This window comes from Somniosus microcephalus, chromosome 3 (assembly GCF_052327205.1).
Source record: "Somniosus microcephalus isolate GS21.2 chromosome 3, FLI_Smic_1.0, whole genome shotgun sequence".
Classification (NCBI taxonomy): Eukaryota; Metazoa; Chordata; class Chondrichthyes; order Squaliformes; family Somniosidae; genus Somniosus; species Somniosus microcephalus.
The window spans coordinates 340,344,736-340,361,639 of record NC_140989.1 but is presented as its reverse complement, the minus strand read 5'-3'; the positions used below and the strand labels follow the sequence as shown (position 1 = coordinate 340,361,639).

General features: G+C 39.4%; 1 protein-coding gene across 1 annotated transcript in view; it reads left to right on the top strand.

Annotated features, from left to right (window-relative positions):
- LOC147122283 (glycogen debranching enzyme-like) overlaps positions 1-16,904 on the top strand; it is a 110,782-nt gene that overhangs the window by 29,489 nt on the left and 64,389 nt on the right. Inside the window, exons 5-12 of the mRNA XM_085983248.1 lie at positions 1,724-1,927; positions 8,541-8,722; positions 10,106-10,217; positions 10,366-10,483; positions 13,002-13,104; positions 13,230-13,327; positions 14,177-14,316; positions 15,582-15,769. Coding sequence (XP_085839374.1) covers positions 1,724-1,927; positions 8,541-8,722; positions 10,106-10,217; positions 10,366-10,483; positions 13,002-13,104; positions 13,230-13,327; positions 14,177-14,316; positions 15,582-15,769 — 1,145 coding nt within the window. The remainder of the gene's footprint in view (positions 1-1,723; positions 1,928-8,540; positions 8,723-10,105; positions 10,218-10,365; positions 10,484-13,001; positions 13,105-13,229; positions 13,328-14,176; positions 14,317-15,581; positions 15,770-16,904) is intronic.

Sequence of the window (16,904 nt, the reverse complement as noted above, 5' to 3'; positions counted from 1 at the left end):
CTGTTCTTACCTTCTAGTTATTAATTTTTCCACCAAGCTGAAGCCACACTGCCAAGCAAGGTGAGCTGTTTACCCAGCGTCCTGATCTCATCGGCCTTTATCTCTGTCTTACAGGCTTGTTATTGTCCTCTGGAATATGTAGGCTCTATCTGTAAGCGTCTGGTTCTTACAGCTTGTTTGTAAACTAAACCTGTTATCTGTAAGCCCAGCTAGTTAGGAGTTAGGTTGCAGATCAGCCTTGATCTCATTGAATGGCGGAACAGGCTCGAGGGGCTAAATGGCCTCCTCCTGTTCCTAGTACGTCCCAAGGACATTTTAACTTGTCGTACACGGGCAGGGTCTGATGGGGTAATGGTCAATATTCTTGCAATCCCTCAACCTTCTAAACTAGGAAAAATACAGGCCAGATTTATGCAAGCTGCCCTCATAATTGAACCCTCTAAGTCCTGGTGTTGTTCTGGTGAATCTGCACTGTACTTTCTCTGCTTTTTTTATTCACACATAGAGGCAAGACGCAGCCCCCCCCCCCACTCCTACCACTGCCACTCGCCCTCTTGCTAAAGTGTCTGGAGCTAAGCGATTACTTTTTAGGTTTAAATCATATTAATAAAATATTCTAACAATATGTGAAGAACCTTTTGATCATAACATGAAATTGATTTGAGTTTTTAAGTCAGTTAAAGCGTTGGCTTCACTCGGTTGAGGGTACTTTTGCTCTGAATCAGAGGTTGTACATTCAAGTTCCACTGCAGCATGTAATCTAGGGTGACACTTCAAAACAGTACAAAGTCAGAGGGGGAGAAATTTATTATTGTCCTGTTTGCGGCACTAACTTTTAAAAGCTGAAAAAATTAGCGCCAGGAGCTAATGTTTTTTAACTTTAAAAAAATTCGGGGTTTGCGCTCCAGGAAGGAAGTGGAGTGCTTAAAAGGGAAGGGCCATATCGCTGCAGGCTCTGCAAGGGGAAAACTTACCTGGTCCCCAACGGCAGCCGCGATCTGGCCTGATCAACCCGATGCATTGCAGCAGAGTGCCGGGCTGATCAATCGCTGGCGAAGAAATTTTTTTAAAAAACAGCATTTCACTTTTTTTTACTTACCTCGGCCACCTCCTTAAGTTTCGCCCCGAAGCGCCCGGCCTCCCAATGAACGCGTCCTGCAGCTGCCGGTGTTTTCGCCTTGCAGTGTGGCAGGGGGTGGAACCGAAGTTCAGGATCGGGGCAATGCGCACGGCGATGACATCATGATCTCCAGGCGAAGGAGGCGATAATGGGAGGTGCTAAGGAGGCCAATTTCTAGGCCTTTTGGGTGAGACATTAAATCAAGTTTCCATCTGCCTATTCAGGTAGAAATAGGGGGTCCTATGGCACTTATTTGAAGAAAACTAGGGAGCTTCTAGTCAACATAATCCTTCATTAATTAACAGCACCACCAAAACAGATTAACTAGCCACATCTTGTATGCTGTTTGTGGGATTTGGCTGTCATGTTTGCCTATATAAGACCATTGACTACTGGCTGGGTTGTCCTGAGACAGGAAAGGTGCTATATAAATGCATGTTCTTTCTTTGATATATAAAGAAAACCAAACTTATGCAGTTTAGAAAACTTTGTTCAAAATCAAACCTCAGTTATAGTTAGGAAATTAATATTACTGACCTAAGTGCTACGTTTTAATGCATTTGAACACACAAATGAGTACTAACTTATTTTTCTTTTTGACAGGCTATAATATGATACATTTTACCCCATTACAAACTCTTGGATTGTCCAGATCATGCTATTCGTTAGCTGACCAATTGGAACTGAACCCTGATTTTTCTCGGCCTGATAAAACTCATAACTGGAATGATGTTGCACGGCTAGTGGAGAAATTAAAGAAGGAATGGAATGTACTCTGCATTACAGATGTGGTCTACAATCATACAGGTACTGAATTAATGGAAAAATTCCAGCAACATTATAAAATAGTTATTTTGCTTTGATGTACCAGTTCCCAGCTATTAGGCCTAGTACAGTGACCATAATATACGCTTTAAGATGACAATAGAGAAGGACATAAGAATGACAAAGTCAACATGGATTTACAAAAGGTAAATCATGTTTGACTAATCTACGGCAATTTTTTGAGGATGTAACTGGTAAAATAGATATGGGAGAACCAGTGGATGTGGTGTATTTGGACTTTCAGAAGGCTTTCGATAAGGTCCCGCATAAGAGATTAGCGTGTAAAATTAAGGCACATGGGATTGGGGGCAAGGTACTGACTTGGATAGAGAACTGGTTGGCGGATAGAAAGCAAAGAGTTGGAATAAACGGGTCATTTTCCGAGTGGCAGGCAGTGACTTGTGGGGTACCGCAAGGATCGGTCCTTGGACCCCAGCTATTCACAATATATATTAATGATCTGGACGAGGGAACTAGATGTAATATCTCCAAGTTTGCAGACGACACAAAGCTGGGTGGGAGGGTATGCTGTGAGGAGGATGTCGTGAAACTCCAGTACGATTTGGACAGGTTGGGTGATTGGGCAGAAACATGGCAAATGCACTATAATGTGGATAAATGTGAGGTTATCCACTTTGGTGGCAAAAACAGGAAGGCAGATTATTATTTGAGTGGCAATAGATTGGGAGAAGGGGAAGTGCAAAGAGACCTGGGTGTTCTTGTGCACCAGTCACTGAAGGTAAGCATGCAGGTGCAGCAGGCGGTTAAGAAGGCAAATGGTATGTTGGCCTTCATAGCAAGAGGGTTCAAGTACAGGAACAAGGATGTCTTGCTGCAATTGTACAGGGCCTTGGTGAGACCGCACCTTGAGTATTGTGTGCAGTTTTGGTCACCTTATCTGAGGAAGGACGTTCTTGCCATGGAAGGAGTGCAGCGAAGATTCACCAGGCTGATACCTGGGATGGCAGGAATGACGTATGAGGAGAGATTGTGTCGATTGGGCTTATACTCACTGGAGTTTAGAAGATTGAGAGGGGATCTCATCGAAACCTATAAAATTCTGTCAGGCCTGGACAGACTAGATGCAGGATGGATGTTTCCGATGGCCGGGGAGTCCAGAACCAGGGGTCATAGTCTAAGGGTAAGGGGTAAGCCATTTACGACTGAGATGAGGAGGAATTTCTTCACCCAGAGAGTGGTGAAGCTGTGGAATTCTCTGCCACAGAGGGTGGTGGAGGCCAGTTCATTAAATATATTCAAGAAGGAGTTGGATATATTTCTTAAGGCTAAAGGGATATGGGGAGAAGGCAGGGACAGGGTACTGAATTTGGATGATCAGCCATGATCTCATTGAATGGCGGAGCAGGCTCGAGGGGCCGAATGGCCTACTCCTGCTCCTATCTTCTATGTTTCTATGTAAGAATGCAAAAAACAAATTAATAGATTGGAGAAAAGTTGATTGAGGGGCTGAGAATAGAACTTGGGAAGATAAAATGAGCAACAATATTGGCAAACAACGATGTAGAACGACAATGGGAAACATTTAAAATGGTGTTCAACGGAGTGCAGGAAAATATATTCCGCCAAAAGGAAAGAACAAACTCAACACTAATGAGACTCCATGGATGAATAAAGACATAAGGAAACAATTGAGGGTAAGGAAAGAGGTATACATTAAGTACATAGACAGCAGAGGAGTGCATCATGAGAGAGAATACGAAGGGATTAGGAGAGAAGTCAAAAAACAATTAGGAAGGCAAAGAGGAGCTATGAAATTAAATTATCAAGGAACATAAAACAAAATAGGCACATCAATAAAAAAAGGAATGTTGGGATGAGAATAGGGTCATTTAAGAGATAGACAGGACAATACCACAGGTAACGATAGGGAAATGGGAGAAATATTAAATCATTATTTTGCTTTGGTATTTACCAGGGAAATAGAACAGATGGACATGACATTGGATGATGAGGTGAGTAATGGGATAAGTACATTTAAAATTTTTTAAAAAGGGGATATTATTAAATAAACTAGTCAAACTCAAAGAGGATAAAACCCCTGGTCCAGATGGATTGCATCCACACATTTTAAAAGAATCTAGGGAAGAGATAGAGGCATTACTACACATATTTAATAATTCGTTAGAATAAGGTATAGTGCCAGGGGACTGGCGGATAGCTAACATAATACCTATCTTTAAGAAGGGGGATAGAACATTTCGAGGGTATTATAGACCAATCAGCTTAACATCGGTGGTAGAAAAAATAATGGAATCCCTACTAAAGGAGAGAATAGAAGAACATCTAGCAACGAAAAGTATAATAATGAATAGTCAGCGTGGATTTCAAAAGGGAAAATCTTGCTTGACTAACGTAATTGAATTTTTTGAAAATGTAATTTATCTAGATTTTCAAAAGGTCTTTGATAAGGTACCCCATAATAGACTAATGAATAAAGTCAGGGAATGCGGAATCAGGGGACAAGTAGCAGAATGGATTGCTGGCTAGCTTCAAGACAGAAAGCAGAGAGTAGGGGTAAAGGGTAGCTATTCAGAGTGGCAGAAGGTGGGTAATGGTGTTCCACAAGGATCAGTGCTGGGACCACTGCTGTTCACAATTTATATTAACGATTTAGACTTTGGAATCAAAAACACAATTTCTAAATTTGTGGATGATACCAAATTGGGGGGGATAGTCAATACTGAGGAGGACTGCAACAAATTACAGGAGGACATTAATAAACTTGCAGAATGGGCATATAATTGTCAAATGAAGTTCAACTCAGACAAATGTGAGGTATTGCATTTTGATAGGAAGAATAGGGAGGTCACTTATCACTTGGAGCGTGCGAGTCTAGGTGGGATAGAGGAACAAAGGGATCTCGGAGTACAATTACACAGATCACTAAAAGTTGCGCCACAGGTCAGCAAGGCCATTACAATGCAAATCAAGCACTAGGGTTTATTTCTAGAGGGATAGAATTGAAAAGTAGGAAAGTTATGCTAAACCTGTATTGAACCTTGGTTAGACCACACTTGGAGCACTACATGCAGTTCTGGTTGCCATATTATTAAAAGGATATAGAGGCACTGGAGAGGATGCAGAGATGATTTACAGGGATGATACCAGAAATGTGAGGGTATACCTATCAGGAAAGGATGAACAGGCTGGGTCTCGTTTTCTCTTGAAAAAAGAAGGCGCAGGGGTGACCTAATAGATGTTTATAAAATTGAGAGATTTTGATAGAGTGGATACAGAGAGAATGTTTCCACTTGTGGAGAAGAGCATAACTAGAGGCCATCAACATAAGATAGTCACCAAGGAAGCCAATAGGGATTTCAGAAGAAACTTCTTTACCCAGAGAGTGGTGAGAATGTGGAACTCGCTACCACAGGGAGTGGTTGAAGCGAATAGTATAGATGCATTTAAGGGGAGGCTAGACAAACATATGAGGGAGAAGGGAATAGAGGGCTATGCTGTTAGATTTAGATGAAAAAAGACAGGAGGAGGCTCGAGTGGAGCATAGACACTGGCATGGACTGGTTGGGCTGAATTGCCTGTTTGTGCCGTATATCCTATGTATGTAATAAATCTGGGCTGCAAAAATCCAAGGGTTGTAGTAGTATTTAAAGTGCCTTGTCTGCAAAACACTAACACCTTAATTTGATTGCACAACCAATCTCTTTAAATAAATAAAGACTTGCATTCATATAGTGCCTTTCATGACCTCAGGATGTCCCAAAGTGCTTTAAAGCCAATTAAGTACTTTTTGAAGTGTAATCCTGTTGTAATGTAGGAAACGTGGTAAGCAATTTTCACACAAACATGAATAAAACATTATCTGGTCATTTATTTCAGTGATGTTGGATGATGGGTGAATGTTGGGGTCAGGACACTGGGGAGAACGCCCCTGCTCCTCTTCGAATAGTGCCATAGGATCTTTTACGCCCACCTGAGAGTGCAAACAGCACTTCGGTTTAACGCCGCATCTGAAAGGCAGCACCTCCGACAGTGCAGCACTCCCTCAGTACTGCACTGAACTGCATCCTAGATTATGTGGTCACGTCTTTGGAGTGGGGCTTGAACCCACAACTTTCTGACTCTGGGGTAAAAGAGTCAAGGCTGACACTTCCACAAGCACTAGATAATAGCCCAGGCTGCTAAATAACTAACTCACTACTCTTTGAACCAGATTCTACCTCAGCATTAGTGTGAAGGGAGAGAGGAAAGTCTTGGAAATGTTTAAGCTTTTGTTGAGTGACTTGTGATCCCATCCAATCCTTTTGATGCCTTAACATAATCATTTTCAAAGATATACCGACTTGCAATGTATCTCCTTGAATCCTGTCAAGTCTACTTAACGACTGCAATCCAGTTACATAAACAAAATAAATCAGTTAATACTTGCCCGAGAGATTGTGGCTTTTGGTCAGGGTGCACTAATTTGAATACAATAAACAAGATTAGATACTTACGGCTAGTTATTGCTAAGTTAACTTATCACTAGGATGAGGGCGCTTGAACATTGGATTAAATAACATCACTATTTTCTGAAATGACCTTTCAAAACAAATGCAACTTTACAATTAAATTATAAAAAGGGACTTGAAGCTTTCATTTAATAATTGGGTTTGAAGTGGTCTTACGCAGGAGATGGCTTAAAAATGTCAAAGGTGGAATGTCATCTATTTAAAAAGCAATGATTGAGTAGCTGTACTGTACACGGAGATGTTCGAGACTGCCAGTACTTGCTTGTTTTATTTTTGTAAAGGTCAGGGTGCCACATTAATTTGACACTCTGCTTTTTAAATGCCAAGTTAGAACTGATCTTCAGATGGCCAAGAATAATTTAGTTGTGCAATGACGCAGGTTTTTCTCTACTGAATTAGTATTCTCAGTAATTCTAGTTTCTTCTGATGAACTGTACAGGAAATATTTGCAGTTTAATTTTTTGAGCCTTGTACTTCATTTTCTTGTTAATGTAGTTGGCCACTGCCAAGATCTGAAAGATCAATTCATTTGTAATATTATAAACTTGGTAATAAAGCTTAGCAGTTGTTGCATTAAGAATATAATTCTGCCTGGTAGCAAAGACAGTAACCATTTACAGTTAACCTAATATCTTTCTAGTTTGGTCCGTTTAAAGATTTTGTACGGTGCATTTTGTTTTAAAATTGCTATTAATTATCACATTATGACAAAAGTATTAGACACACCAGAAGGGGGAGGGAAAAATAACGTTTAGGTAAAACTACAGCAGCAAATTGTGCTGTCTTTTTTCTGTAGAAAAGTGAGATATATACTGGTCTACCCTGGTAACTTATTCCATAAATCAGGTGCCTCCCTTTCCCTACAACTGATAAATTTATTAGCATAGAGTCTCCAAATATGTCTTCACCCTTTTTTTAGATTATGGATGGATGTTAATTTCTTTCCAGCCCTTGGGAATTTCTCTAGAGTTCAGCAAATTTACAAATCGCATTTCAGAGTAATTACTTCATGCTTATGGAAGCTGATACACACACACACACACACACACACACACACACACACACAATGTTCAACGGCATAACATGCAATTCACTATCTTTTAAAATACATAGAAACATGGAAGATAGGAGTAGGCCATTCGGCCCTTCGAGCCTGCTCTGCCATTCAATTAGATCATGGCTGATCATTCAAATTCAGTACCCTGTCCCTGCCTTCTCCCCATATCCCTTGATCCCTTTAGCCTTAAGAAATATATCCAACTCTTTCTTGAATATATTTAATGAACTGGCCTCCACCACCCTCTGTGGCAGAGAATTCCACAGGTTCACCACTCTCTGGTTTTAAGATGTCCTGTCTTACAAACCTCCGACATCTCTGCATTTCTCTAATTCTGGCCTGTTGCACATCCCCAATTTTCATGGCTCCACCATTGGCTTCAGTTGCCTAGGCCCTAAGCTCTGGAATTCCCTCCCTATATGTCTCCACCTCGCTTTCCTCCTTAAAACCTACCTCGTCACCTGTCTTAATATCTCCTTGTGGTTTGGTGTCGGATTTAATTTGATAACGCTCCTATGAAGTGCCTTGGGACATCTTACTACATTAAAGGTGCTATATAAATGCAAGTTGTTGTTGTAGTATTTTCAAAGGTAGAGATCTCTTTGTCATAGCATGATACCATGCTAATGTGTATCTTAGGTACCCGAGTTGTTTTTTTTTGTTTAAATGTTGTTGTGACGGTTCTGTAAAACAAAGCTGGTCATCCTGACTTTGACATTTTGAGACAACTAGTTATTCCTTTCCACAATTTAACTTAGCTAAATATCGAGGAAAGTAGACTTGCTGGGCTCGAAATGGTCCTAGAAATAGTGACACAAATTGTTGGAATATCTCAAACATGGGGAATAGGTTGTGGTTGAATTTAATATCTAGTTTAATTTGCAAAACTTTAGAATATCTTAAGTTATGAAATAGTGCTTACAAGAGTTAGAAAAAGTGTATTATTTGCAAGTATAGTTGGTGATATACACCTTTTTTGTCTCCATCTAATTTTTATAAGAAATGGTGAACGTTTGGTTATACATTTTTCTTCCCCTTTCCTCACTAGCTGCCAACAGCGGCTGGCTGCAGAAACACCCAGAATGTTCCTACAACATTTTAAATTCCCCTCATTTGAAACCTGCCTGGCTTTTAGACCGAGCCTTGTGGCATTTGTCTTCTGATGTGGCTAAAGGAAAATATCAGGATAGAGGACTACCTGCTCTTATTGAAAATGAAAGCCACCTTAATGTAAGTACAAGATAATGTTTCTTCTCTGCACCTTTCCTTTGCTCCTTCACCCACTCCTCCCATAAAGTCCAAAAAAAACCCCTGAAGCCAGTTAAGTAATTTTAATTTACAAAATATCTTTCAACATAAATGTATGCATCTTTTTGTTTCGAGTTTACTCTCTTCCTCTTCCAAAGATTTTGACTCTTTTCAGGCCGGTATCTCACCCATACAAAAGCAAAATACTGCGGATGCTGGAAATCTGAAATAAAAACAGAAAATGCTGGAAATACTCAGCAGGTCAGGCAGCATCTGTGGAGAGAGAAACAGAGTTAATGTTTCAGGTCGATGACTTCATCAGAACTTCACTCAAGTGGCTATTAATATATGTGTGAGCCTCAACACTGAGTGCAGACAGGCTATTAAATGAGAAGGATGTTGGATTTGATCCTGTTGTCACCTTGGATCACCCGCGCATTTCTAGTAGGAGCGACTGCATAACAATTGGGGGGGGGGGAAGGGAGAGTGAGTGGTGGTGGGGGTGCGGGGGCTGATTTTATGTTGCCTAACCTAGGAGTGCTACAGCCTGTTTTAGCATCCCTGCCATGGTTGAGGTTAGCTAACTCAACACAGACTAGGATTGAATTTGGGACCTTCCTGATCTGTGTGGCTCAGACTAAGATTTTACATCAGAGCAATCAGAAGAACCCCAACCTGTTTTTTTAATTATGTAAATTGAGTGCAGCAGAGAATTTACTTCCGAATTTAGTAGTTGAATATTTAACATCCTGTTGGTTACAGGTTGAGAAGGTGTGGAAGGTGATAATTAAATTATAAAAACATTTTGTGTAAAGCAGAGGATTGAATTTTTAAAAATAAGCAGTAATAGTGTGTATAAGTGTTCACCATGTACAGCTAATATTTACAAAAGTGCAATACTGTGGATGCTGAAAATCTGAAATAATATTTACATATCTATATGTAGAGAAGATGTTTCCACTTGTGGGGGTGTCCAAAACTAGGGGCCATAAATACAAGATAGTCACTAAGAAATCAGATCGGGAATTCAGGAGAAACTTCTTTATCCAGAGAGTGGTTAGAATGTGGAACTCACTACCACAAGGAGTCGTTATGGCGAACAGCATAGATGCATTTAAGGGGAAGCTGGATAAATATGTGAGGGAGAAAGGAATAGAAGGATATGTTGATCGGGTGAGATGAAGTAGGGAGGAGGCTCGTGTGCAGCATAAACACCAGCACAGACCAGATGGACTGAAGGGCCTGTTTCTGTGCTGTACATTCTACGTAATTCTATGTAAATCTCTGACAGAGGATGTAACTGTGCTGTACATTCTATGTAAATCTCTGACAGAGGATGTAACTTATGTTTTATTTTTTTGACAGCCTATTCGCGCAATCATGTGGGATGAAATCTACCCTAAACTGCGGTTATGGGAATTCTATCAAGTGAATGTTGACAAAATTGTTGAAGACTTCCGGGACATACTCCAACATGGTACACTACAACAACATTTATTTTGTACAGTGCGTTGTTTGCTTTGAGACACCAAGAATATTTGCACGTATGAGAATTTGTCGACTTTTTTTTAATCTTAAAGTTTCTAAAGCTAACAGTTGTAAAGGCTCTTTTGTTTCTGTTTAAGGCGAGAAGAAAAAGTGTGAGAGCAAACTGCCTCTTAGGATTATCCAGGACCCTGAATTTAAGAGATATGGCTGCGTTGTCAATGTGAGCGCATTACTGAAAACGTTTGTACCTCGCGGGTGAGTTATACAAAATATACTTCAGTAGAAATTAGCACGGCTATAGGAGGAAATAGATTACAGTCTACTCCTGTTAAGAGTTGTTTTTTGTTCAAGATGTTTTAAATTATCCAGTAGTTTCAATTGTGCAATTTAAATAAACTGCGCAGGAGGTTCTTGTTTGCTCTGGGGGGGGATTTTTTTTTTTTAATAGATAATTCAAAATCAGTAACTTCAAATTAAGCGTAGATTGTATAGTTCTTTTTTCAGATGGGGTGTTAATTACTCCATTGCTGCCCAGAGCATTTGTAAATCCTCTGATCCATATGTTTGTGTTGCCAGTAGGATATGGAGCTGCTCCTATCTTGTTGGCCCGTAATTTACGATAGCAGGCTTCCTGTGTGCGGATGCCTGCTATCAGAAAAAAATCTATGAACTTAACTGAGGGCTCCCGAGGTCCGGACACTTCCGCTCCTGGGCCTCTCCACAGTCAATGCGCAGGGCCTACGTATGCCAGGGGCGCGTGTGGTTCGCAAGCGTCCCTGGGATCACGTGGGCCAGGTGAGTCAAATGAAAGAAGGGAATCCCCCTTCATACTTTTGACAGATAGACCTGTCAAAAGTATGAATGGAGATCACCCCAAAAAGACACTAAAACATTAAATACATTTTTAAAAAACAATCACGTTTTAAAAATGAGTTAAAATTACATTAAATTAAATATTTAAACAAATTTAATTATTTGAAAAAAAAAATTAAAGTTTTTATGGGGCTAAAAATAAGCTTACCTTTTTTAAAAGTATTTTTAAAATTATAAATGAGTGGGGATAAAACATTATTTTTTACTTTTTTAAACTCTTTTACCAAGCGTAAGATTTTTAAAGGTTTTCAGGGGGCAGAGGTTCTGCAGAAAGCGGAACTCCACCTGCCAAGGCCCTTCTCCAGGGCAGGCGTCCAACCTTTGACAGATCGGAAGTGCTGGTTTTCAGCGAATGCGCTTCACATGCCTGAAACTGGCATTTCCAATGTCCCTACGGGTGTGTACACAGCTCGTACACACCCGTAGGCATCGGAAAATACAGGCCATAATCTTCTGACCTGGTAAAATAGTGAATCTGTCAGTTTTCCAAAATTTATATCAAATGCTTATTAAAATATATTCCACTCAGCATGTGTGCCTTTATAATTTCATGTATGTGAGGTATGTAAAATGTACTTGTTTAATTTTTTTTTAAGTCAAGTCCCTGAGTATCATTTCATATTACTAGCATTTATGCAAGTAAATTTTAGTCCATTAGATTGAACTGAATAGAATGGTGTAAAATGTACACTCATTAACAATGATTTTGATTTTAAATAAATTGAATAATACAGGAAACTTTTTTTTATCTGGCACGGATGGGACCGACGTGGTGCCGGTTCATCAAAAATTCCGGATAACCGAACGCTATAGTAAAAGATGGGGAGAGCTGACAGCTCCATATAAAGCAGCAAACCCTGTTGCTTAGCAACAACTGTAGAACAATGAACACAAGTTTCAAGCGTCTCTGTAGCTTAGCAACAGCTGCAGCCACACCCTTGCACAGCACAGATGGAAGAAAGCAAATACCAATATGAAGTAAAACCTACTCCTGAATTTTGCCGGTTAACCGAGATTTCCGGTTATTTAGGTGCCGGTAAATCGAAAGTTTCCTGTACCTTTTATTTTATATAAACATTTCTCTAAACTCCCACAACATATAATTGGTCACATGTTAGTCTCTTCTGTGGTAAATGGTTTAAAAGCAGAAAACTGAAGTGTCAAATTGTAATTGCAAAGATTGTATACTGGATTACAGGAATTTTTATTTTTACATCCATTCCAACAGGTTGGACAATAGCTAACAAGTTAACTGAACAAGCAAGTTGTAAATTCCAGATGAAATGAAGATCTGCTCCTTTTAATAACTTGATTTTGTGATTGCTGCAATTCAGTACTTAATGCTAAAAATTATCGAATTAATAATCAGTCATATATTAAAAAAAAGCTGATGCAGCTCATTATCACCATGTTCATGGAGAACTCACCTGAAGTAGCCTTTCTATAATGTGTTAATAGTTTTCTGTTGGCTCTAAAAGAAAGAAAAATTAAACTTGCCTGAGATGAGAGATGTTATCATAAATAAATGGAATGTTTAACAGTAGTTAGTTAAGCTAAAGGAGAGCAAGGTGCTGGGTCCGAAGTGGATCCATCTGCCCTCTCCAGTGGACATATAAGATCCAATAGCACGATTCAGTGAGTTCTTTCGGTATCCTGGCCAATATCACTAAAAAGAGATTATCTAGACATTGTCACATTGCTGTTTGTGGGAACCTGCTGTGTACAATTTGGCGGCTGCATTTCCCTACATTACAAATTTCAAAGTTCTTCATTGGCTGTAAAGTGCTTTGGGACGTCCCGAGATCATGAAAGGTGCTATAGAAATACATGTTCCCTGGTTACCAAATGTGAGGATTACTCTGGAAATTGTTGATAGTTTCTTTGAATTTTCTTTTTAAAGTAATAGTCCTGAAGCGGTAGAAGAATGCTGCAGCCAGCTCCGTGCAAGATTGGAAGAGTTAAATATGGAACGCCAGCAGGAAATGCATCGTCATCAGGAGCAGGCAGGTTTTATTTGAGTTTGCCCCTGTCCTGCATTCCTTGAGTGAACTTAATATATTTTTCAAAACAGCTAACGTGTCCTTTTTATCGTCATCAAGCAGTTTAATACAGAGTTATGTACTTTCAGGCTGTGAACTGCACATTGGAGACTGTAACTTATGAGCGCTTGTCAGACCATGGCCCCAAACTTGGATCTGTAACAACAAAACATCCTTTAGTAACCAGGTACAGTGAACAGGTCTACAAAATCAAAATACTGCGGAGGCTACAAATCCTTTAGTAACCAGGTACAGTGAACAGGTCTACAAAAGCAAAATACTGCGGAGGCTCAAATCTGAAATAAAAACAGAAAATGCTGGAAATACTCAGCAGGTCAGGCAGCATCTGTGGAGAGAGAAACAGAGTTAACGTTTCAGGTCGATGACCCTTCATCAGAACAGGTCACTGGAAACAACTAAACACAAGCTCATTTAGTATGTAAAGTTCTTTGAAGAATGAGACAATTTTTTCCTACTGGCAAATTTCCGTCACTGGTTCATTACTAGGTCTAAGCTATAGATGAGCTTGAAAAGTCACTAGTACTGGCATTGTACTTACCTGTTGGTTAGATAATGCCCTTCTCAAAGGAGACTTGGCACAGTGGGTAAACGTTGGACTTTCAATTTTGGATCCTGGGATTAACAGGATTCAAGTCTTTTTTGTCTGCTAGTCATAAAGATTGTACACAAAATGAGTTTACATCGTCTCCACTCAGTTCCCAATTTGGGGGGGGGGGGGATCTGCACAGAACTGTCCCTAATTTCAGTATATGTAACTGATGCCAGAATTTAGTCAGAAAAGTAAAATGCATGTGTACTCTGGCTTGCTGTTAGATGAGCACATTGCATGCTTTGCCGGTTCCAGTAACAGAAAAGTTAAGTGAATTTTTATCTTGGAAAGAAATTGCCATCAAATGTTATTAAAGGTGCAGTGTGTAAGTCCTACAGGCAGTGTATATTTTATAGATATTCAGTCTGTTCAAATGACTCCAGTGGGGCCTGTTAACTTTTTAAAAATTATATGCTTTGCGTGCAGCTACTTCACATACGATTTTGAAGAGATGCCTTTGGAGAAGGAGGAGTCAATGATGTATCATCCAGAAAAGGCTGTGTATTTTATGGCCCATAATGGCTGGGTGATGGGTGATGACCCTTTAAGAAACTTTGCTGAGCCAGGTGAATTATTAGTATTTGCATCAGGATGGACAATACTGAAACTAAAGTATTTTGTGAAATGCTTTTGGGGGAGTGAGGAGGTTAAAAACAAATGGGGAATTTGGTCACAAGGTAAATATGCACGAAAATGTCGTTTGGCCTGTTTCAGTTCATGCATCCAGAAGGACTCTTCAAGTGTTGTCCCTGCAAAGGCATCCAATTGTTTCTTAAATAGTTCCAAGGTTTTTGCCTTCAGGACTCTACTGTGTTGATCACTCTGTATGCAATGAAGAACTGCCATTCTTGACTCCGTATGAAGAAGGACTTCTGAACATAGGTCTTAGATTTGCCTTTTACCAGTTTAAACCTGTGTTCCTTTGTTCTACTCTTTCAACGTCACATTACTGTCCCTGACTACACCTTTTTAAATGATCCCTACATGATAACTTCTTATTCTATCAAAGTTCTGCATTGATTACGAAAGTCAAAATGAAATCTTGGTGCACTTGCTGTCGTAATGCTTTCCACATTAATTTGGAACGCAGTAGTGTTGTTATTGCTGGTGTTGGCCAAAATACTAAAAAATTGAACCCTCCTAAAGCCACTGAAGAAATTTGCCTTAAATTCACCAGAACTGCTTCAGTAGATGACATTTCTGTCTTTGCAGATTATTATTCCTGTATAATCAACAGATTTTCTAAACTTTTTTAACTTTGTTTTAATAAATAATTGATGGTATTTAATTTGAATTCATTCAGTAGTTTAATTGAAGATGGATAGTCTAAATTAAAAGGCCATCTATTTAGCCATCAGCTCAGTCCTATCCTATGACCTGCTGTCTCTTGCAGAAAGGTGATTGCTTAAGTAAGATGTGGTGTAAACCCTAGTTATCCAAATTAGACTTTGTTACCCAATTGCATTAAGAAAGTGTTTATTGTGAATGAAGATCAGCTAAATGGTTGCTTTAGAAAATCCTCTTGGAAATTTCATTTTTTTAACTTGTCACTTTATTGCATTAGCAATCTCATTAAATCCTGCAGATTTACTTTAATACATGATCCTCCTGAAGGATATAATGAGATGGTATGATGTATTATCCCAGAAGGGGTAGGTGTATTTAGCCTAATGACCTTTTCATGTTTCACGATCCTAAACGTTCTTGTATTACACTCTCCCGTGTTTGCCACTGCAGTATTTCTTATCATAAATTCTGTAATTGTTTTTGAGGTATTTACAAATGGGTCTAATTACTATACATTTTAACAAATTGGATTTTATCATCATAGGTTCTAATGTTTACCTAAGAAGAGAATTGATTTGCTGGGGTGACAGTGTTAAACTGCGGTATGGAAAGAAGCCAGAAGACTGCCCTTATCTTTGGGCTCACATGCAGAAATATACAGAAATAACAGCCAAAATCTTCCATGGGGTGCGGTTAGACAACTGTCATTCGACACCTATTCGTGTCGCGGAGGTACAGATAAAGCTTTCTCCTGTCCATTAGTTTTGTTTTTAGGAAGTGTTCTAACATGCATGTTAGGATTAATAGATCTCATTCAAAGATGTTTCCAGCTCTAATTTAGAATAGAATTCATTTTCAATTGCCAATGCGCACATACTGGCCCTGTATCGTCACTCACTATTATTAGTCAGGACATCCTTCAGGAATTCCACAAAGTGGCTTTCCAACTACAAAACTGGCCAATTCTGCATGGTCAGCACAATTTTGCCTGCATTGTGCTATATCGGCCAATTCATTTAGGCTTCTAAGGGCTCTTTAAAGCAAGAGTGTCCACGTCACTTTCGGCTGCATAGGTGCCTACCATGGTGTGTCCCATAGATGCGTAACATGTACCCTTTAGGAGCCTCATATAAAGTTTAAATCCATGTTCACATTAGTTTGCATATATCTGAAGTTGCTGAAACCAACAAATCCTGGTGTTCTGATTGAGGATTTATCCACCAATGTGATAACAGTGCTAAAAACAGCCATGTCTAAGCCTCCAGACTCACAAAATAAGGTATATAAATGCACATAGGGCAGAGTCTCCCTGGATGTCGTGGGTCAGATTACCAAGGCTAGGAGGTTGTATATGGCCTTGCAGCCACAGGTTGCATACCCCTACCTTAAAGATGTTTTTTTTTCAATAAATAACTGCAATGACCTGACCAGATTATGCAGTACTTTAGTGGTTTCCATTGTACAACTGGGGATTATAATGTACCCTTGACTGACTTACTCATGTTGCTCAGTTAGATCCAGTCATTTATCAATATCCTATCCATTTATTAATTATCGTGTGGGGGGGGCATGTCTTTTCTTTAAAGTTGTCATACAGTAGGTACAATCACGATGTTGAAAGCCTTAATTTGGATTAGCAAATTACTGTTGCTGTGTAAAATTTTAATTTAGAAGTATAAAAGGAAACTGCTGCAAATTTTGATAAGAACTTAAGTGATCACCTCAAGTAAATTATGTTATAGCAGATTAAGCACTAGGCAAGTATTCTCATTCATACTGCAAATCAAAACTTCTGAGAATTCATTTTAGTTTCCACCTCGATGAAAATGTGAATACCATTTGGTTGATGACTTGAGCATTCTGGTTC